The sequence below is a fragment of the Myodes glareolus genome, chromosome 7 (genome assembly GCF_982192425.1).
Source record: "Myodes glareolus chromosome 7, mMyoGla1.1, whole genome shotgun sequence".
Lineage (NCBI taxonomy): Eukaryota > Metazoa > Chordata > Mammalia > Rodentia > Cricetidae > Myodes > Myodes glareolus.
The window spans coordinates 21,578,813-21,602,290 of record NC_142032.1 but is presented as its reverse complement, the minus strand read 5'-3'; the positions used below and the strand labels follow the sequence as shown (position 1 = coordinate 21,602,290).

At 43.8% G+C, this 23,478-nt stretch overlaps 2 protein-coding genes across 2 annotated transcripts in view; one reads left to right on the top strand and one right to left on the bottom strand.

Moving 5' to 3' along the window:
* Positions 1-599: 599 nt before the first annotated feature.
* Tctn3 (tectonic family member 3) lies at positions 600-18,037 on the bottom strand. Its single transcript, XM_048452848.3, has 14 exons — positions 17,748-18,037; positions 17,466-17,589; positions 17,157-17,275; positions 14,732-14,859; positions 14,427-14,535; positions 14,216-14,331; positions 13,664-13,699; positions 13,093-13,173; positions 12,281-12,406; positions 11,162-11,269; positions 10,673-10,767; positions 10,266-10,419; positions 7,658-7,795; positions 600-4,441 (listed from the first exon to the last, which is right to left on the bottom strand). The coding sequence occupies exons 1-14, from the start codon at positions 17,965-17,967 to the stop codon at positions 4,205-4,207; spliced, it is 1,791 nt and encodes a 596-aa protein (XP_048308805.3). The 5' UTR covers positions 17,968-18,037; the 3' UTR covers positions 600-4,204.
* A 235-nt stretch (positions 18,038-18,272) lies between these two features.
* Entpd1 (ectonucleoside triphosphate diphosphohydrolase 1) overlaps positions 18,273-23,478 on the top strand; it is a 118,612-nt gene continuing 113,406 nt past the window's right edge. The window contains exon 1 of the mRNA XM_048452849.3: positions 18,273-18,400. Within this exon, the coding sequence (XP_048308806.1) occupies positions 18,292-18,400 (109 nt within the window). The 5' untranslated portion in view covers positions 18,273-18,291. The remainder of the gene's footprint in view (positions 18,401-23,478) is intronic.

The window sequence follows — 23,478 nt, the reverse complement described above, 5'->3', positions numbered from 1 at the left end:
AACATGACCAGGAGGTCATGCAGGAAATAGGACATTTAGAATAGGACCTGACTATATAGCGCTGGTTTCCCTTAAATTTGCTGTTCTTGAATAATTGGTGGAACACGTAGAAGTCAGTTCTTTGCTTCTACTGTGTGGGTTCTTGGAATTGAACTCAGATCATCAGACTTTGCAGCAAGCACCTTAACCTGTTTAGACACCCTACTGGCCCCGGAACTTGCTATGTAGAATAGGTTGTCCTTGCTTCCTAAGGGCTGGGATTACAGACATATGCCACCACACCGCCAGGCTGAATTTTCAGAGGCCTGTAGCTTCAGGAGCCAGACTTAATCTGTCTATTTTTTTTTTCTTTTCGGGGGGTTGTGTTGGGAGCAAGTTCTGATGCTGTAGGTCAGACTGGCATTAGGAGCATGGGTCACCACAACCAGACTTTAAAGTAGCCTCCAGTTGTTAAATTGTAAAAAGCAGATACCCATCCCAACAAGGCAAATTACTGGGTGAGGGTGGGGGAGTAGCAATTGAGTCTCCAAGGGCAACAGGGAAGTTTAGATCTCCCAAGAGACAAGAAGAAACTGGAAAATTAAGAACCAATGCCATCCTCCACTTCTGAGTCTCTTTATTACACATCTTACACACACGCCACACTCTCATTTTCTTGAAAATTAGTCTTCCATTAGTGCTTCTGAAACTAATGTGAGAGTTGTGGAATATTAAATAAACAGTGAAAGGTTTATTAACACACAGCAAACAATCAAATGATAGTGAAAAAATAAACAAAGAACCTGAATTGTTTCTGGCAGCATTTGTTGTGTGGTGCATCATGAAGCTTCAGTCACCCCCAGAATTGAACCCCTCCCCAGTGCCAAAAAGAAACTTGACTGTTGACAGCATCCTTGTTAAACTGGATGCAGTTCCTGCAATCCCAGCATTCCAGAGGCAGAGGTCAGCTTTCCATTTCCTGATCGCTAATCTATAATAAAAGAGTCTTAAAGTCCCTGTTTCCTGCTTCTTTCCCACAGGTGAACCAGACTCTCCAGAAGCAGGGTTCAGTCTGTGTTTTATCTTAATGAACCCCAGTAGGATTTTTGGGAACCTATTCCCTATGCTGGATTGCCTTGCACAGCCTTGATGTGGGGGAGGGACTTGGCTCTGCCTCAACTTGTAGTACTATGCTTTGTTGACTTCCATGGGAGGCCAGTCCCTTTCAGAATGGAGACACAGGGGGAGTGGATGGGGGAGAAAGAAAAGGGGAGACTGGGGGAGGGAACGAGAGGAGGGAGGAGAAAAAATTAATAAAAAGAAAGAGAAAAAAAGGCCAGGCGGTGGCGGCATATGCTTTTAATCCCAGCACTCCAGAGACAGAGGCAGGCAGATCTCTGGGAGTTCAAGGTCAGTCTGATCTACACAGCGAGTTCCAGGACAGGTTCCAGGCTTCAAAGCTACACAGAGAAACCCTGTCTAGAAAGAAAGGAAAAAAAGAACCCCAGCAGATCACAAAGTGACAGACACATGGGAATGATTCTAGACAGGACTGGGATATTGACTACATCAACAAAAAAGGGAAGTTAGTCATTGCACACAATATTCCTGCACATAATAAACTGAGGTGTTTTTTTTTTTAAGAGAATAGATATCAAGTTTCTTAAAAATACAGTATTTTCTGGCTATAAAACAAGATATCACTTTTAAAAACTTTAATTTTGACATGTAGTCATTTAAGTTTTTGTTTCCCATTCACATATATATGAACATTTTTATTTTTTAAAAATAGAACTATAGAGTATCTGTGATATTTCATAATTTGTTTTGCTCACTTAAAAATAGGTCATGAGGGGCTCAGTGGCTAAGAGTCACATAGTGGTCACACCATCATCCTCAGGTATGTGTATGGTATAGAGACATACGTGCAAGAAAAAACTCAGACACATAAAATAAACCTAAAAGAAAATTTTAGAAGGCTCCATCTTAGTTAGATAGAGATTTTAAAAACAGACTAGTTTCATAGTCTTGGGTGATGTGGGCTGTCTCTCTATAAGCTGTGAATATGTTTTATTATCAATGGTTAATAAATAAGCTGATTTGGCCAATACCAGGCAGAATCGAGCCAGGCAGAATCGAGCCAGGCAGGAAATCCAAGCAGACAGGGAGAAAGACGGCAGAGTGAGGGAGATGCCAGCAGCCACCAAAGAAGCAAGATGTGAGGTAACAAGCCACAAACCTTGTGGCAAAATATAGAATAATAGAAATGGGTTAAGTTGTAAGCGCTAGTTAATAATAAACCTGAAGAAAAGAAACTTCCAGTGACACTTGGATATAGGAATAAACACCTGCACAGAGGAGAACAGAGTGGGGGACTGATTCCGGAAAGAATCAGTAGTTGGCTCCAAGTGTCAGCTAGCCCACAATTTAGGATTATTAACTTTTAAGTACTCTAACACGTAGTGGTCGGAGTGACCATGACTGGGAGCCAAGGCTACTTAGCTAGATAACCCCTATGTAACAGACTCTGTGAGGAACTGTGCTGCCAGCTTCCCAAGTTCCTGCCTGCCCTTAGTAGTAGCTGCTGTGAGACTTTGGCCCCTTTCAGAGAAACTGGTTATTTGCTGAGGACTCTGGAAGGAAGAAAATGACAAAGCAGTTGAGATGGTGTATATAGCCAGATTTTCTCTCCTGAAGCAGGGCTATAACAGTTTTATTAAGACAATTTGAGTTTCAGAGCATTAATACATGGTAGAAGAGAAAACTTCCAACCCTCTCTGCCTGGCTTCAAATTCCCACAGGGGAGCCTCCTTCCATTTCATCCATTCAGTATTTTTCCTACGATAAGTTTAGTCCATGGAAACACCTGGGCCTCCCAGGTTCCCAGGTCACTTCCCCCTCCCATTCACTTTCCCAGGCCCGTAGATTTGATGTTACTGCCAACCATATTGGCTGTCTCTCTCCAAACAAACGTGTCTCCGGTGGCACACACCACGCAGAGGCAGATGGTGAGGACAGCACGTTTCCCTGGAGTTATTCTTTATGTTAATCTTTAATATTAGATGCTTGATGTTTAAAATAATTATATATAATGACGTTTATTCCCTCAAAAACTTGTCTTAATTAAAAAGACAGTGTGAGTCTTTAAGTTTCAAATTTTTTACTATTAATTCTCAACCAATTTGTCTTCACTCAAGAAGAATAGGAACCCATGTCTTCAAGAAAGTTCTGTGCATGTTACTATCTGTGAACTGGCCAGGCAGTCAGGACTCTGTGCAAACTACGAAAGCCTTACCCTTAAACAGATTTCTAATAAATGTCACGGGCATAAAATTGGAGTGAAGGGCAGTATCTCCCTAGGAAAAAACACAAGCCCCTTGATTTGAATACTACTGTACAATTTAGAGTCCTAATCCCCTTTAAACCTCATACACATAAAAACGTTCAGGTGTATCACAGGGTCAACTTCTGCCACGATGTCACTCAGTAGAAGAGAGTCTCAGTCACTTGTATTTCTCCACACCACCAAGTAGGGAAGGACAGAACAGAACGGTGGGGTCATTTGCTAGTGAGAAAGATGGGATTCCATCCATTTTGGAAAATGAATAGAAAGAACGATTTTCCTACCTCAGGTCTGGGCAAGGGGTGTGGCCACACTTTGGCAAAAGAGCCAGGCAAGATACAGAGCCAGCAGTTTCCTGGCTTGAACTGTCAGCCCTTCTGAGGTCACTCTGGGTGACAGCAGGAGCATGGGCCTGAGAGCAGCGGAGATGCTGCACACTTCAGACAGAACACAACGTGAAGAGATGGAGACTGTGGCCTGGCAGCTTGAGAAGCAGAGAACCCAGTGTCTACCTGGAGGCCTGTGGAGCCCTAAGCAGAGAGTTACGATGATGGAATATTTCTAATTGAATTTTTAGAATACATCTTCAACTTATAAAGATTCCTGGCTGGGCATGGTGGGATGTGCCTTTAATCCCAGCACTTGGGAGGCAGAGGCAGGGGATCTCTATGAGTCTGAGTCCAGCCTTCGTCCACATTGGGAGTTTCCAGGCCAGTCAAGGTTACACAGTGAGAAAACGAGGGAAATTTTTCCTTTAGTTAGGTTCTGTTTCCCTAAATGGCCTCCTGTAATCATGAGAAAGCAAGGACCTCTTTAGCCAAGACAAGTAGGCTGTCTTAGAATTTCCCATGGGGAAAAATGAAACCTGATCACTCTCTCTCTTCACTTAGTCTGTGAGTTGAGAACCCCGAGTAGAAAGATGCACAGGACGAGCAGAGGCGAGGCTGAGTCCTCCTGAGCCCTGGCCCCTCTGCTGAATGCCACTTTGAAAGGAAAGAAGAAATCAAACGGCAGTTTCCAGTCTGTTCGAGGTTGATCCCTTGGTGGCTCTGGCTTCTGAGTAATGTCCACAAAGTTCACAAGAGTTGTCAAAGGCACTTCTATTCCTCTCTGGTGCTCCTACAGGGAGAGAGGCAAGGATAAGTCAATTCTTAGTATATTCCACAAAATCTCCACCAGAATTATTTTCTTTGGACTGAAAATAAACATGCTTTAAGAAATATACATCTTCTCCTGGAATAGTCCCATGTAGTTCTCTTTGTGTGAGATATAAGCAAACACATTTCTAACAGCCCATGACTCCAGAACTGTGAACAGGTACACCTAAGGATTCAGTCTCAGAGCCTGGCACACACGTCCTTGGAGGGTAGAGACAGCAGGATCAGGAGTTTAAGGTCATCCTTGACTACAGCAAACTGGAGGCCAGTCTGGGCTATAGAAGACCCTATCTCAAAAGAGACTTTCACTATCTCTAACTAGGCAGCTGACTGGTAGCAGAAAGGCCAGATGACCAAACCACTGCCACTACACCCTTAGCAGCTCTCCTTTGCGGCCCAGGAACTGTAGCTCTGAAGCCATACATAGTGGAGGCAGTGAAGACGGCTGAAATTTCAGGGAAAAACAAAACAAAACAAACAAAACCTGACCTCAATAACCAGAGTCACAGATTCTTAGGTGTAAACGAACTCCCAACCATCCACCAGTTCAAGTCAAGTAGAAGGGACATTCCCAGGAGAAAAGTCTGGTTCCTTTTCATTGCTTTCCGAGGCAGAGAAGAGACTTCAACTCAGGGACTTAAGGTCAGCGTACATCTAGATCTGATTTCCCAGACACCCAAGAGCTCAAGAAGGTACTGGGACACCTGTGTCTACTCAAAAGTATAGTTTTGAGTGGCATTTTCATGACTAAGAAGCTGCATACAAGAAGCTGTCTGAACAAGGTCCTCTGAGCTCCACAGGACACACAGCCAGAGCTCCTTCTTGTCTACACTTTCACGATGTCTTCAAAACAGCGCATCCAAGAAACGGGCACAGAAACGGCCCTTTCCCTTATTTGGCAAGATGGTAACCTAAGGAAAATGTGGGTGGAGACAGGGTTTACAAAGGAAATGACGGCCATGTATGAGGAGACAGAAATGCTCATTATTCTCATTTGATCATTACACCGTGAATCAAAAGCCTATCCTGTATCCCATAAACACTTCCACTTATTATAGTCCAATTAAAAGCAAGGCAGTCTCTGCAGTTGTATGAGGGCTCAGAGGAAATGCAGTCCAGAAGACTCCCCAGTTAGAAGGGATGGGATTGGACTCATAAGGGCACTGAGGAACACCACATGTGGCTGACCCAGTGGAGAGTGCTGTTTATTACCACCAGAGAACAAGGATTTTCAGGTATGTTCAACACATTAAATTGGGACTTTGAAGTCTAAAGTTTCTTTATTTGCATTCTAAAGTTTCTGTTTTTGCATTCTAAAGTTATGTACAGGCAAAAAGCGTCCAGCGTGTGAGTCACCGAAACAATCCCCTCCAACTCTGCCGGCCCGTTTCTTTTGTTGGGACGAACAATGACACAGCCGCGGCAGCACATTTCTCTTTACTGCGGTTCCAGTTCTGCTATGGGTGGTTGATTTCATGTATTTCCACTCTAATTGGGAATATTTTATGATGTCTACTCTAGAAATCATTGCCAACACTTCCTGAGGTTTAAGGTTTGCTTCACTTTAATCTAAATGCAGCAAATTCCTTTCTTCAATATAAGCTTTAGTAGCCAACAACGTGAAAAGTTTGGGTGAGGTTTGTCTGGCTTTTCTAACAGGATGTACACCCTAAGTAGTATACTGCATCTTAGTCAATTCTTAAACCACCATGTTCTCCACCCAATCATTACAAATGAAAACTCCTATTAAAAGGCTGGGGATTCCTCTCTGACATCCAGTTTGCAGCTACACTTAATGTCTATGAACTAGAACAGACATCTTTGGCCAGAATGTAACTCATGACTGAGATACACAAGTTCTTTATCATACACCAAAGAACACCATTGGGTAATATATTGTGAGTATTTCCCTTTTGCCTGGTTTTTCTCTCATTTTTTTTCTTAAATGTCATTCTGTTTGATTTTAATGTTTTATCTGATGACTAATTTATAAACAATAAAATTGATGTGCATTAGGTCAGAGTTCTGAATGATAACTGTGTGTAATCACAGCCAAAGCCAAAACAAGAGCCAGAAGGTGTGTCTGAGATAAGTGATCCCGTTTCAGTCGTATCACTGGCCCAGTTAACGGCTCGTGATCAAAACACAGCTGAAATTCTAACTACTATCCGATTCCGGCAGGAAGACTCAATAGCGCTGCAGGCAATGCAAACAACTTGAAAAGCTAACTACAAACTACCAGAAAACGACATGGGGTAAAATATACAGGTAAGGAAAAGGGCACTGGGTGGCTGTGGTGCCCACAAGCACGAAACCAGTCCTGCGACAACAGAACCCAGGTTACAGCTGAGAAGGATTGATCAGCAGATCCAGTGCGGGCTCTGTGACAGGCTACGTGAGCCTCACAGAAACATGGCCATCTAGACAAAGAACAGGAAGCTCTCAGGGAATCGTTCCAATCACCCAAGTGTTAACACCACTGATAGGCAGACAACCAAGCTCCCCAACTCTGCTGCTTGGGAGAGTAAAAGTACGTGACGCCAGACCTAAATGTAGCTCCCAGTTTCTTGTCTGGAAAGTAAATATATTGCAACAAACAGAAATTCCAATGTTGTAATTTTCATTAAAAAATAATATCATGCCAGTTCATACACATATCATTTCACCTCAGTATGTCTAAGTTTAAAAGTTTACATACTTTTGAACCTGTAATGCTAAAGATTACACTCTAAAACCAGGGCAGATGGCAAGTGTATCCTATAGAACATTACAAACAGCAGACATATGTTTACTAGAAAGAATTTATTTAAAGGAGCGTATAGAAGAACTGATAACTACACCAACAGCTGAGTCACAATCAACATTTCCAAAACACCATTAACTGAGTGACTGTCACAGTGAACACACAAGCAGGGAAAATGCTTTCCGTGGTCAGATGAGTAGTAACAGCAGGATTATTGAAAAGAAATTAACCTACACTGCTAAAATTGGGGCAGGGTAGAGAATACAGTTGCATTCACTGTGACAAAATATTAATTTTTGTAACCACCTTGGAAGGATAGACTCGAAAAGCATTTTGGGGACTCGCTCTGAAGAAACACTGAGTGGAAATGTATCCTGCCTCTCCTAAGCTTAACCATGCTCTGGTCACCAAAGGGCTGCTAGGAACTTGACTTACCTGCACAGACTTGCATTGGTACAGGAACCGGGATCCTGCCACATGTGCTTGTGGGTTGGACTGAAGTCCTATATGTGCCCACAACACCTGGATCTCCAGGGAAACCGGTATGAGACAGCAGGAAGAGCAGTTAGCAGCCTGCAGAAGGCAAAGACACAGGCACTCAGTTGCCATTGTTTTTGTTTTCTTAAAGATTTTTATTTATGTATATGTGTCTTTCTGTGCATTTGCACATCTGTACAGATGTGCATGGAGGTGAGAGAGGGTGTCAGATTCCCTGCGGATGGAATTATAGGCAGTTGTGTGCTACCAGCGGGTGCTCTTAACTGCTGAGCCATCTCTCAGCATCTCTTGAGCAGCTACTGCTTTTAAAGCACTATGTAGTAATACAGAAGGCCCCTATGGCTTAGAGAAGCACAAAACTAGACCGTAGTAATGTTCTTAATCTCACAAAAAGTTGTAGCTATAAGTAATCAACAGGTTGAAGATTCTTCTGAAAGCTAACGATGAATCTATCAGACGGTCTGGCTACTCCACTCGGGTGTCGGGTGTATACACTCAATAAAAAGAAACCCAGATGTTAAGAAGACAGTTTGCTGCAGCACTATTCATAGCAACCAACAGGATCTCAACTGAGGTTCCCATCAATGGGTGAAAGGATGAAGAAAATGTAGTATTCATATAATGGAATAAGATTCATTCATTCGTAAAAGAAAAGAAAGCAAGCTTGTCATTTGCAGTAAAATGGGTGGACACGGAGAACACTACCCCCTGTGAAGTGACACATGGACACACTGTCACATGAGTGGGAACTGACAATGTTGACCTTAACACAGAAGAGCAGACTTCTACAGTGATTACCGGACACTAGTTAAAGTTGGGGGTGGGGTGCACAGAGAGGAAGGTGGGACCATCAGTACCAAGCTGCAGTTAGACAGGAAGAACCTCCTGTGCGCACAGAACAGTAGGGCAACTACAGCTCTAAATCACTGGTTGTGCATGTGCATTTTATGCAGAATTTGAAAGTTTAATTCCCACCACTAAAAGAAAAACGAACTTGAAAAGGAGGAGCTAACAGACTCTGAAGGTAACAATAAAGAGGAGAAAATGATCACTAAATATTGTATGTATATACTGAAGTTTCACACACAGCTCATAAATATATACAGATTATGTTAATTAAAAATAAAACTTCCAAAAAGGCACACAACTAAGAGCACATGTTGCCAAGGAGAAAGACTCACTAAGTGGCAGCTACAAAGTGTCTCCTAGGGACCAAGGATATGAAAGGCCGTAGCCTTGAGCAGATAACTTGGAAAGCAATGACAAGTTAGATAAGACACATCAGGGTTAGATTCAGAAGCCATCCAAACAGTCAGTTTTGAAGGCATCAGAGAGCCATGTAAAATTTCAGAACAGAAATATGACATATTTAAAGCAGTACACTAAGAGAAATAATTTTAAGATGTAGGAAGATACATTGGGGCATGGTCTCTCTCTCTTTAAAAAAGCAGCGGCTGTCCTCCACTCTCTCTCTGGCTTCCAGCTCCACTTCCGGCTCCTAGACTCCTTTCCTGATTGTGCATTGGGGCTGTTGTTTGGGACGGTAATCTGTAAGTTTTTTCCCCTTTGAATAAATAACCATTCTATTAATCATAATTCAAAACTGGTGTGGGATTGTTTGTGACTTACACCTTCACCTGTCCTAAAAATCTAACCTGTGGCAATTACAAGAGAATGTGCCTGCTGTCAGTCTCATAAACAAACCTGTATTGACCAAGAATTTAAGACTGTATATAGGGTTGGAGAGATGGCTCAGAGGTTAAGAGCACTGCATGTTCTTCCAGAGGGCCTAAGTTCAATTTCCAGCAACCACATGGTGACTCACAACCATCTGTAATGAGATCTGGTGCTCTCTTCTGCCCTGCAGGTATACATGTAGACAGAACACTGTATACATAATAAATAAACAAATCTTTCAAAACAAAAAGACTGTATATAAGTATAGCTGGAAACATGACTCAGCAGGTAAAGCTTGCTTGCTGCCAAGCCCAGTACCTTGAGTTTGACCACCCCCAGGACACACATGGTAGGTGAGGACCACCTCTCCAAGCTGTCCTCTGACTTCCACACATATGCACACCCAGGATAAATATAGTGGAAAATGAATACAAGAGAATATTTGAAATATATGGCATGGCTTTGAACCAAAAGTAACCATCAGTGGTTCTCAACCTTCCTCATGTTGTGCTGACCCCCAACCACATTACTTTTGTTGCTACTTCATATCTGTAATTTGCTACTGTTATGAATTGCAATGCAAATATCTGATATGCTGGATGGTTTTACCCTGGGAAAGGATTGTTCAAACCCCAAAGGGGATGCAACCCACATGTTGAGAACTACTGCTCTAGATTAGCAAGTTTCTTTAAAGTCAGGAAAACAGATTAGATGCATGTGCAACCTGCAATAGTGACCTCAAGCAGTCCTGATTCCTTCCATTCCTCTTTATATGATAAATACAAACAGAAGGAGGGCTGGTTTTTGCCTTGTTGCCCATAAGTTCAGAAGTGGGAAATGAGCTGCCAGTCAGCAGTGGCTTCCTTACTGTAACACTGCAGTTCCTGCCGAGGATCCTGGTCCACCCTCCTTTCTGGGCTGGGTCAGCATTACCAAAGATGGCAACGTGCTCTGGCCTGGGCCCCCCATGAAGAGCCTGATAAATCTCCTCCTGCAAATGGCTGCAGCTCCCCTCTTTGGGTCTGGAAGTAAACAACATAGAAGCTGGAGTCCAATAGTAACATGGTAGCGGCCATATTAGCATTCAAACATTAATATTATGACACACTGGAGGAAATAACCTTAATAGGTACTTCATGCCATCAGAAAACACTTGACATACAGTAACAGATATAAAGACTATCATTTTAAAGTGTTATTTAAAGTGCTAATATATCAATGTAGTCCCTATAAAACAAACAAAATTGTGGGAAGTGCTCTGAAGCAAATAATTACCTTAACTTGCATCCAGATACTGTGTTCACTCCAAACTGTATTTCATGTCTCTTAACAGAGCAAATTCCACTACCTTCACTCTGCAACAGAGTCATCTGAGGTGCAAAAGTGACGGTCAAGGCGAGTATAACAGGAAGAGGAAGTGCACAGGGCTGGGAAATTGATCTTTTCACCGTTACCTAAGCACTATCTGCAATTAGTTTTTCTAAAAATAATTAGCCATATATATTATGTATGTTATATAAAATGTGTGTGTGTGTGTATATTAGCATATGAGTATCTCATTAAAATAAGCAAAAGTCAGTACAACTCTCACTTGCAGTTAGTCTATAAAGCCTTTGGTGGCATCAACATCTGAGAATATAAAACACTTTGGTAAAGAAAGTGCTGAACACCAAAGTCCAAGGGAACCTTGAGAACTGAACAAGTCGCAACATCAGCAGCATTTCTTGTTGGCTGCGACAGTCCACCCAGCTCCTAAAAAGATACCGAGTGACCAAAGTCACCAGTCAGCGCCAAAAGTGGCTTCCCGATGAGGTAGCCAGGATTCCCACTTCTGGGACCAGCAGGAAGAGCAGCCACGCGTGGTTCGAATGCCTGCAGAAGGAAGATGACAATTGCGGTGTAAACATACTTTCCTGCCGGACTCACGTCTTCACACCTTCCCTCCTCGTAGGCAATCCAGCAGCTGCACTGAGCAGCCTTATCCCCACTGTTCCCTTTCCGCCCTCTCTAAAATAAATCTGAACTGATCTGTTTGCTGTTTTGTTTTGGGGAGTACTGAGGACTGAACTTAGGGTCCTCTATGTGCTAGGCAATCTGAACTGAAATTCACTACAGACTAACTCTGCCAATGTAGTCCCTATAAAACAAACAATGATGAAGTCAGGGACCTACTAAGGACCCCTTGACACTACTTCTCACAGTTGACACCGATTTCATGCAATGTGTGGCCTGGCTGAATCCAGAGGAATTTAAATGCAAATTTAATCTGAACCAGAAACAGGGCTGTGAGGGACACAGAGCTTGGCTGATCACAGACTTGGAAAGAACTCTGCTCAGTTCAAAAGGAGGAAAGAGGTAGAAGAAAGGCAGAGAGGTGAGAGCAGTGAAGGCTACAAACCAGAGACTCAGTGAGAAATAAAATTATGAATGTCTGAAAAAGAGAAAAAAAGAGGAAAGGAATTTCTGTGTGCTGCTGAACTTAAGACTCACAGTGAACATCTTTAGCTCATGGTGAACATCTTTAGCGAGTCTGTTTGAGTACCACTTTGGTTGGGCCCAAACAGAGCATCAGAGAAAATGTTACCCACACACATATTGAATATCTGTCACTCTAGCCAAATTAAGGAACAGTAAATGTCGAGACCTCACATAAGACCAAAGCAGGTCTTGTTATTCTGCTTCTACTTTGCATGCATTACAGAAACAGAGTGCTATTATTTCTATTCTGTGAAGCGGAGTGGGAGATTTTATTAACGACATTTTAGTAGGAGAAAGAAAGGTGCTCAGAAAGACAGACAGACAGACTCATTATGGATCCTGGATCTTCAAAGTGCTATTTCTAAGACTCAGCCCCTAAACCCTCTCTGAAAGAAGGTCACTGACCCTAAAGTGAATGATGAAGTCTTGTTGTAAGGAAACGCCTGGCTCGACAGTCAGGTTGATCTGTCGAAAGCTGACAGAGACTTTCTGGATCCCAAAGGTCCCATTGGTCTCTATCTCATAGATGACCTGAAAAGTAGAAGAGTCAATTAATAAACAAAAATAAATACAGATCGAGCACAGAAGCCTCTTCTGTCTGTATTTTAACTGCATGCGAGAGACTTGAGAGTAATCAGAAACACACCAACAATAATAGCATGAAAAGATAAAGATGACTTGATATTGCATTTGCATGTGAAAAAAAAGAGACCAAATAGGGCTCTAAGGAAAAGTTCACGGGAGAGGTGTGATTAAGACAAGTGTTTAGAGTGGGCAAAGATGGGCAGGTAAGGTACTGGGCAAAGGTAAGCACGGAATGGAAACCTGGGTTATCAGACCCTCACAGTGTCAGAAGAGAAATAAGAACAGCAGCTGGGGACAGAGGGGAACACAGTCCTTAAAAATGCTACTTTCAGATAATGTTTACTCCTCTACCCATTTCATTGACTATAAGAGACCACTAAAGTTGACTCATCTCAGATTCGGAGAGATATTGTGTCGGCAGACAGAAATATGAAAAGTCAGGAAGAGCCGGCACAAGGCTGTGTGTGTGATGGAAGAGGAGGAACCTACAACACTGGACGACAGCAGCGGCGGCCATGACGGAAACATGGTGGGAAGGAGGTGATGGGGTCAACTCCAGCAGTTCAGTGAGTCGGTACCCAACTGTGGGAATATGAGGTCCCTCTGGCAACAGCACCATTTAGAATCCATACCTGGGAAACTATATTTTGACACATGTTTCCAGCCAGGAGAGGAGGACTTATTTCTGAGGCAAGTGTTACCGGAACCTGGAGCTGGCAAGAGAAAGAAACCGAAAGTGGCCCTTTCTCCTCTGGCTCTGTATCATGCTTGAATGAATACATTCTTTCCCCTCGACTATTCCAATTTTCTCTCCTTCCAGTGCCGGATGACTTAAATCCGAGCCATTCTCAATTAGCACATCTCAACACAAGCTTCTTGGGACACCAGTCCTAGTATACATGAAACAAGGGCCCACAGCCAATCAGATGTAAAGAATTCTGTATTCCACCTCCAGACACTGACAGTCCATGAAAAGACTCTGAGACGCCCACTCCAAACGTAGCATTTTAGTTAGATTTAACTCAGGCGTTCACTAAACTTATCAACATCTCATCGATCATTACCTCATGAAGTTATGTCTAGAGCCACGCTTGACTGTGGTTCAAAGTGCCTATATTCTCCTTCATTATTATAATCTGGAATGAATTGGCCTCGGCTGCACAAGGGCCAGACGTTCTTTTTTCCTGATAAATTCCATCATACCTTTGTGTTCTGAAGGTCAGCCAGTCCTCTTGGAACCTAGGAAAGGCAAAGGACAGAGACATGAGGGTGCATACGCCTTACAGAAAACCACCAGGAGTTTCCACTTCACAGGACCCCACCCAGACTTTTGTGGGGGAGGGGACAAAGATCAAAACACTGGAGTGGCCTCTCCTCTGCCACCTGACTCTCCAGAGAGTGGGGCTGGAGGCCAGGCTGGGCTGCAACGCCTCCCTACCCAGGCAGAGCTCCAAAAACAAGACCAACTTTGGCGAAAACCGGAAACCGTCACTCACTCCTTCACTCTCTCAAGTCAAGCCATTAGCCAGGAGGGTGACAAGGTCTTTCTTACCTTGGATCTACTGCTTCTGATTCGTCCATCTTTCTTTAGACAATAGTTCCCATACCCTCTACCGTATATATAAGTCTTAGGAGTTATGGCTTCCAGCTTAGGGATTTTCTAACCCATGTTGTGGGTGACAGTGTGAACGTCGTGATGAAGCTGAGCGATTTGAGGGAAGAGGGTCTGTCGAGTGGGGACAAAGGAACACCTACCTTCAAGACTGTGAAGTTATAATAAGTGGCAGCATCCAGGGCAGGCTCCGAGGTGCAGCTACTGGCCAGGTCCCTGAAGAAACGGGTGCAGGCTGTGCTTTTGCTCTCTAGGAAGCCTTGCAACACAAAGAATAAAGAGGGGTAAGTGGCACGTGAGAAAGCTTGCTTCCAAAAAAACCAAAAGACTGGTGGACTCCTGCCCCAGACCCACCTGCAGGGTTGCTCTCAGTACAGAGTCCGCCAGCTCCCACTGCTGCAGGCTGCCTCAGCGAGCTCACTGCAGACCAGCTGGGGTAGTAAGTCAGGATGGGATCCCCAGCCTGAATGAACACAACAGAGGACAAGCTCAGCCACAGTAAGGTTAGGCTGAACAGCCCAGAAAAAGGAAGCAGAAACAAGTTAGCTCGATGGAGCTGACAATGGCTAATCTCATTGTAGGAGGGAATTACAAAGTCACACTGCCAACTGTACTCTGCCAGGAAAACCAGACTATTCTGCCCCTTCACCTAGGCTCACCCTGTAAAACGGTGATGGCGGCTGGGTTTCCGGTGTTGAAGTAAAGGGTTGGCCTCCAAACTCTGCAGCCAGGGCCTGGAAGTTGGTTGCATTGACTGTTTGGAGCTTCTGGAAATAGTTTAATTTTGCTAAAAATATTTTTAAAAAGAACAGATACTTAGATAAAAGCATTTTCTTTTTAAATATCTGACATAATAAACAACATTTGAAGTACAACAAACACACATTATCACATGCAAACGAACATCAGAGTTTAAGAACAGACTACAAGCCAGGTGTGATGGACGCCTTGAGAGGCAGAGGCAGGGGGATCTCTGTGAGTTCGAGGCCAGCCTGGTTTACAGAGCTAGCTCCAGGACAGCCAGGGCTGTTACACAGAGAAACACTGTCTGGAAAACAAGACAACAAAACAAAACAAGAGACAAGATGGTTCAGCAGGTAAGGGTGATTGCCACCAAGACTGACAATGACTTGAATTCTTGGGACTTACATGGTGAAAGCAGAGAACTGATTCTCCCAAGCTTTCCTTTGATCTACACAAGTGTGCTGTGGCATACACTCATTCATATGCATGTGTGTGCCCACACCCTCTCCACAACACAAAGTAAATTAATGTAATTTTAACAAAATAAAGTACTTCTCAGACACAGGTGTGTTGACACCTGGTCTGTGCACCACCTCCTAGCACAGGTGTGCTAACACCTGGTCTGTGCACCACCTTCTAGTACAGATGCACTGACACCTGGTCTGTGCACCACCCCTAGCACAGGTGTGCTGACACCTGGTCTGTGTACCACCCCCTAGCACAGGTGTGCTGACACCTGATCTGTGCACCACCTCCTAGCACAGGTGTGCTAACACCTGGTCTGAGAACCACCTTCTAACACAGATGCACTGACACCTGGTCTATGCATCACCCCTAGCACAGGTCCGCTGACACCTGGTCTATGCACCACCTTCTAGAACAGGTGTGCTGACACCTGGTCTGTGCACCACCTCCTAGTACAGGTGTGCTGACACCTGGTCTATGTGCCACCTTCACGTGTGCCCTGCATCTCTAGGAGCTGAGGCTGCCAGCTCTGCAGCTTCCAGGAGCAGATTGACATTTCCTCCAGAAACTGCACAGAAAGGCTATTTACTTCATATCAAGTCCAGTTACTGCTACCTTTGTAAGAAAAAGTTAAAGTGAAGTGAGGAGAGAAGATGAGGTCGGACAACCAATATCCATCAATTCTTCCTGTGGCTTTTATCAGTAAGAGCAAGTTACCTCTTGCCCCTCATTTCAGTACAGGTGTATTGGTGGAAGGAGATGGCACAGATAAGACACCGACGCTAAGGCTATATTACATATATATGTCCACCATTGCACAGTTCAAAGGTAGACTCTGATATAACTGTGAATTCAGAAAGTGATAGGGGAGTTCAGCCAATCATATTCTGTTTTCGGGGCGTGCCGCCCTCAGGCAAAAGCCTGCCTAAAAACCTTGCAAACACGCTCCGCTAGCTCTCTTTTCGCCTGGCTCCTGTGTCCGGACGGATCGGTTGGATTTTGGTGTAAGCTGTTGTAAGTCTTACTTCTGTTTATTAAAGTTATATATTTTGTATCAAGATAGTCTGGGGACTTTTCTTTACCAATCGCCCTGCAGCTTCAAGAAAGAAGCCTAGAGACCATCTCATCAAATCCCACTAGAAAATTTGGATCCTCAGAGACAAATGAGTTGCAAGAGCCTCAGAATAAGCTAGCCAAACCAGGAGTAGAACGCCAATCTCCCAATTCCTGGTCTGCAGTTTTCCAAACCCACATGAAGTAGAGACCCTGGTGAGAATAGCCTTCACTGATCATTACCAGGAGGTATTATCTCTTATTAATAAATAAAGATATGGTTTGTCCTCTTAAAAGGCTAACAATTTATCTGGAGAGTCCTAACAGTCACATAAACTGCTAACAATACTAGGAACGCTACAAGTCCTTAAGAAATGATCTAAGACGGCGAGTGTCTCAGAACTTCCGAGGATGGGCACATTTCCAACTTGGACAAATGACCGAAGAGTCTTAGGAGAGCTAAGGCTTTCAGAATGAAAGGAAAAAGAGGAATCATGGAGAAAAGTAAAATTCAAGGCATATTTTGAGGACAATGAACATTAAGCTGACCAAAATAAAAGAGTGTAAATCATTAAAGAAAAGCTTGCAAAAAAAAAAACAACAAAAAACAAAGTTAACTCAGACTGCCAAACTAACGGAGCTGGGCAGTATTTTCAAGGTAAAGGCGAGTCACCGGAGGTTTCTGACATTATTAATGTCCTCTACTAACTGAAAGGAAGAGGGTAGTGGTAAGGGGCGGATTCAAGTTGAAACAAACAGGGCAAGTCCAAAGACAAAGCCACATCTTAAATGACAAGAACAGCGAAACTTGTTTCTACTCACAGTTGTTCACACGGACACAAAACTGTGCAATTCCACTGGAATCCGTGAGAACTCTGGAAGGAAATGGGGAGTTGCTCCTGAAGATAAGAGAGTGGTCGACACACAACCAGCTGGAGGATCTGTGAGCAAAGAAGAAGATACTGAGGAGTGGCAAGGGTAGGCTTAGAAGAGGGGCCCCTAGGATGTTTAAAGGCTCAGTTCTACAGAAACGGGAAGATCACTCACAGTAAAACCCAGGGGGAACATCCTAGGGCAGGAAATAGGGGTAGGAGGCTCACTCTAGACCCCAAGAGCACGACAGCAGTTCACCTTACACTACCAGGAAGGCAGAAGGAAAAGACTGTCCTGGGATGGAGAAGATCGCAGTCCTTGTCACAGCAGCAGTTTAAATCGCAGGTACCAGGAGTCAAGTCACAGGTGCAGATCGGTAAGGCTATATGTGCAAGTTAAAGCAAAGAGAGATGAAGTTCCCCAAAAATTTCCCGCGCGAACAGCCTCTTCTATCAGCTGTTCAAAATCGGCAAGTCAATTTTGTCCACAGAATTTAGATCTGAGAAACCAGTATTTCCATCCCATATCCCGCCGCATCACCTGGGGAGGAGTCTGTGGTTGTGTTCTCGGGCACCGACGGAGTTCCAGGAGTAGGGCCCTCAGACCAGTCCGGAGGAGCTGCAGTCGCCACTTCGGGCGTCACTGGCCCCAGGGCCGAGGAGGTGGGCAGAGCCTGGGCTGGGGAGGTGGGCTGAGGTCTGGCTGCATCAGGAAGTATCAGGACCACCACCGTCAGCAGGAGCAGCTGCGGAGTACACATAGGGCAGCCGGGCTGCAGAAGGGTGCAACGGGACCCTAGCTCTCCAGAAGCGTCATAGGAGCGCAGGGAGGAGGAGTCGCATGACGTCATCAGCTTCCATCTGCACATTGGCTCAGTCTGTTGTTGAGTGTTCTTTAGCCAATGGAAGGCCGTGTTGTTGAGACCCTGCGTATCCTACGTGCTGTGCCCGCCTCCTTAGCGGCGCGTGGCTCCCGTCACCTTGGCAACCGCTGTGCGCCATCCCGGCGGCGGCGCCCTTGCCCCTTCCCGCCGCTAGGTGGCGGCGCCCTTGCCCCTTCCCGCCGCTAGGTGGCGGCTGGTGCCATGTTGGTGCCCTATGAGGACCTGGAGGAGTCGAAGGAGGCCACCTTTGAAAGGAAGAGCCAGAGTCAGGCACTGGAATTACAAGGCTCTTTTGATCCGTTTTCCCAAGGTAAGAAGAGGCACTTTCTGTGGAAGGGTCATGATCTAATAAAGAAAAACAAGTCACATCCTTTAAACATGCCGGAAAACCGAGGGCCAGATCATGCTCGTTACTCTCGAGACTCAAGCAGGATCACGAGTTTTAGGTCAGCCAGGGCTACAGAGTGAGATGGTGATCCTTAAAACAAGGACAGAGTGATAGGGGCTGGAGAGATGGTTCTGCTGCTAAGGACATTTGTTCTTTCAGAGGACTGGGGTTCTCTTCCCAGCTCCCAGAGTGTGTCTTACAACCGTCCGTAGCTCCAGTTCCAGGGGATCCTTTGATTGTGCCATCTTCTGACCTCACTAGGCATCAGACATCCACAGATGCATGCGGGCATAGCATCTAGAAGAAAAATTTAAAGTATCTCCACTGTAATTTATGGTATTTTTTAAGGTACAATAAAAGCAATGCTTATTCAACTCCATGAGTTTCTTTTCTTTCCTTTTGAGTCACAGTTTCTATGTGGCCAAGGATGACCCTGGATTTCTCATCCTCCTGGGTAGCTGAAATTACAGTCCTAGATGCCACCACAACATCCTGGAGGGCAAACTCAAGGCTATGGCTTTATGCATACTGTGCAAATAATCTACCATCTTCAATTTTATTACTGAAATAAATAAATAAATAACCCTTTAGTAAGTACATCACATCTGTGCAGGTGACCTATGTGCTTGTTGCTTGAAAGGGTAGTGAGAGGAGAAGTTCGGTATGAGTAACAGGGTGGGGAAGAATGTGAGGGGTTGAGAAAGTCAAAATTTAGAAATATGTTCTGAGGGGAGAGTAAAACAAGATACAGAAATGGAAGCAGCCAAGGACCTGAGGAGAATGCTTATTTCTTTTTTACCATTTTAAATACAAAACTTTGCGACACTCTCAAGAGTGCTTTTGCTTTTCTTCGGAGTGGAGCTGACTATCCAAATAGCAGAAGCATTCTGTGTTTGCCCTAATCTGATCGACACAGGCATGTATGACCGTTGCTCACGTGTTGAGCACCGAGAATGCTCGAGCTGCTAAATATTTAATTTTAAAATTGTAATTAATCCAAAGTTAAATAACTTCAGGTGACTACTAGCTATTTAATTGAGCAGTTGGATTGTATATGATCAAAGCCTACCTGCCAGACCTTGTCTCCCTGTAGTTGCAATTCCAACATCTGGATTATTTTCATTGTTTGTTGGTGAAATAAAGTAAGTTACCTGACTAAACTCTAGTCCACATCCTTAAAATTGACTTTTGATAGCTCTCTTTTCCAGTGAATTTCCTGGGCGGATAAGATTTGGGACACTTGAAATTGTTCATATTTCCCAGAAAGATCTTAATTTTGATAATACCCTGAAATTCATAGCTAAATACTTATTTATGCTCTAAATAGTCTCAAAGTTTTTTATGTGATTGAGTGGTGAACAAGGAAATAATAAGTAAATATTTATGTAGTGTTTGACCTCAATACACTTATTGGGTGTAGTAGCAATTTCCATAGTTTATTTTTTTCTATTTACTTTTTCTTTATGTGTAAGTGTCTCTCTGTGTGCCTCATGTGTGCGGAACCTGTGAAGGACAAAAGAGGGGGTAAGATTCCTAGGGAGCTGGAGTTTCAGGAGGTTGTGCCCCCTGGGTGGATGATGGGAACGGAATGCTGGTACCCTGGAACCGCAGAAAGCAGTCTTCCACCCTGAACCATCTCTCTAGTTCATATTCCATAGTTTTTCAAAGATCCCTTGCCTAGTCATGCTAGCCATGTTCATATATAGGCATTTACGATGTATATTGATGACTGTTTTGTTGAAATCCTTCAATTTAGTTCTTGGGTCATTATTTTAAAAACTCTGTTTTATATCGGATCATAAAATCTTTTAGATCTGAAAGTGAAGAATTCACATTTCCCCTCAGCCTTATTCCTGGATGATTGTTGGGAAACTCATCTGATTGAAGCAATCTCAGGGTTGACTGATAAGGAAGTGCTGTTTGGCAACATTTCAGTTGCTTTTTCTTATCTTCAAGTTTCAGCACCTCAGGACTGGGTTCAGCTCAGTGGCAGAATGCTTGCCTACTGCATTATAGGCCCTGCACCCTGTCCCCAGCACCGAGGGAGGGGCAGTTTAGGTCTCCATCCAAGTTTTCTGTAATTTGTAGAGAGCTGGGAAAGATGGAAGAAGAGAGTTAGAATTTGTTCCCAGTCTTCCATCTTGATCCAATCTGCTATGTTTTTCAACCACATATTGCATGCTTTTCCTCTCAAACAGAGACAGTTTGCTGAAATCATATGATCTAATTTGGAAAAATCTTCTCCTAAAGTGATGTCATATTATCTCATCCAAAGACTTGACACTGTCTTAAAATTGGCATCTGCTTGGCACATGAAAACAAATTTCATTCTCCTCAAAATTATCTTTTAGATTTTATTTATTTATTGGTTTTTCTAGACTGGGTTTCTCTGTTTAACAGCCCTAGCTATTCTGGAACCAGCTCTTGTAGACCAGGCTGGCTTTGAACTCACAGAGATCCTCCTGCCTCTTCATCTCAAGTGCTGGGACTAAATATGTGTGCTGCCACCACCTGGCTAGATTTTAATATTAGATCTCCAATTGGATTTCTTTTGTTCTTTTATTTGTTTTTCGAGACAGGGTTTCTTTGTAACAGCTCTGGCTGCCCTGGAACTCACTCTGTAGACCAAGCTGGCCTCGAACTCACAAAGATCCACCTGTCTCTGTCTTCCAGGTGTTGGGATTAAAGGTTTGTGCCACCACTGCCCAGCAAGAATTGAGATTTTTGTGGTACAGGTTCCAGCAAACAAAGTAGGAAGAATTTAGGCAAATTTTTGGTGAACCTGTTAGAACTGGGAACGAATTCTCTCCTCTGTTGTAAATCTAAACATCACAGCAAAGGCTGCTGAGTGCACAGACTCATGTGCAGAAATGCACACACCTTGAAACTGAAAAACAAGAAAAGGAGAAGAGATTACAAGCAGACAGCTGTGAGCTGCCCACCTGCTGTAGCTTTTGGTGTTGTGGAACCTCAACAAGCGAGGCAATCTCTCATCTCCTACCTCTTGTGAAGTTTTTGATCTTCTGCTGTGTTTTTTTTTTGGCTTTTCTGGTTGTTTTGAGAGAAACCTTATCAACAAAGGAGATGGCCAGCAATGTTACCAACAGGACGGACCCTCAGTCCATGACATCCCTAGTATTCATTGGGAATCTCAGTACTCTGTGGTCAGGAAGTCTGGTGTGGAGACAATCGCTTCAAAGTATGGCAAAGCTATGGCTCACTCTGCCTTGGTCAAGTATGTTAATGAGAAAGATTAACTTCTGGGCTGCTATAGCCACAGAGGATGACAGAGTGATTGCTGGCCAGAGTTTAGATGTTAATTAATCTGGCTGCAGAACTGAGAGGGAACTGAAGAAGAGTAGGCGTGAAACCATCGGCAGCAGGAAGGTATGGTTCCTTGTTTGACTTGAACTCTGACTTCCCACGGAACTATCATGACAGGATGGATGTGCAGTTACCCATCCCATCCCCAGTGGAGATGAAGAATGAGAGGTCTAGAGAAGGTCTGTCTGTGAGGAAAGATGGAGTCTGAGGCAGATACAAATGGCTCTGCTGAACAGGTGGCCGTCTGGAAGATGCAGGAAGGGTGTGACAAGCTGGAGTTGATCAAAGATGATGAGGAAGAGGCTGAGGAAGGAGAGGATGGCTCTTAAGCACAGGGTGCAATTAAGAAGTCATACCCTGTTATTCCGTTACCTAGGCGCCTGTGAGAGACTGAACTAACAGCAGCTCCTCTCCCCTGGTATCTTCAGCAATCCCCATTGCCCTCGCTCTAGTTCATAATTGCCCTTCACCTGATTCCACTTCCACTTCCTCTGATGCTCCTTGGTAGTTCTGTCAGGTCTTACCCTGCAAGTTTCGCTTTACATTTTGGTACCTCTTCGACTTCACAATAAGAAGATTTTTTTGTTTTTAATCAAAAAACCAAAACCATGAAAAGGTGTTCTCAATGATTGTATATATATTCATAATATATATTATATGTATAATCATATATATATGATTATTTGTGTATGTGAAATAAAGACTTTTACCTAAACTATATGAAGAACCCATAGGAAAGTAACAAAAATTGGTCAAGACTTGACCAAGTCCTTTATGGAAGAGGATGTCTACTTTAATTTGGATCTGAAGTCTCAGAGGACCAGTCTCAGGAGCTGTTGTGTGATGATAGAACCTTCTAGAAGTGGGGCGTGGCAGGAGGAAGTTTCCTGGGTGCCATGAGGTGAGTACCTTCCTCTTGCCCTGTGCTTCCCCTTCACGTTCTGCCTCACACAGGCACAGAGGCTGTGGGCCGAATGACCATGGGATAAAACCTCTTGCATAGAACTTTCCTTCTTGAAAGCTGTTGTGTCAGGCATCTTAGCACAGTGCTGGAAAGCCGCCTACCACAATATCCAAATGACTAATAAACCAAAGTGCAGAAACTTCGTTGATCAAGAAAATCAGAATAAAGACAGCAAGAAAATACCATAACCCTCAGAAGAGCAAAAGATAGGAAAAACCAGCTAATAGAAAGTTTCAGTGAGGGTGTAGGATTACTAGATTTCCCTCTCTTCCCTTTTTGAGACAGGATCTTCTTTTATAACCCAGGTTAACCTCAAACTGATGTAGGATGTCTTTCTGTATGCTGTGAACATGCATTCCACCCATTGGTTAATAAAGAACCTGCTTTGGCCTGTGACAGGATGGAATATAGCTAGGTGGGAAATCCAAGCAGAGACAGAGAGAGAAGGAAGGTGTGTGAGCCGTCCACAGAACTGGATGCCAGAACACCTAAGGAAATGCCATGGCCATGTGACGATATACAGACTATTAGGAAGGGGTTAATTTACAAGTGAGAGCTAGCCGGTAATAGCCTAAGCCATTGACCAAGCAATTATATTAATATTAGCTTCTGAGTGATTATCTTATAAGCGGTGTGAGCACTGATGGGCAGAAAAAACCAGTCCAGTGGGACCTGGAGAGATGGAGGAAAGTCTCCATTTACATCAAACTCA

Coding starts and splice junctions, on each gene's coding strand:
- Tctn3 (XM_048452848.3), bottom strand. CDS start 17,967: ATGTGTACTCCGCAGCTGCTCCTGCTGACGGTGGTGGTCCTGATACTT. Junction 14,860..17,156: donor TTGTGTCCGTGTGAACAACT/GTGAGTAGAAAC, acceptor AAATATTTTTAG/CAAAATTAAACTATTTCCAG. Junction 13,174..13,663: donor CTGACCTTCAGAACACAAAG/GTATGATGGAAT, acceptor TTCTCTTGCCAG/CTCCAGGTTCCGGTAACACT.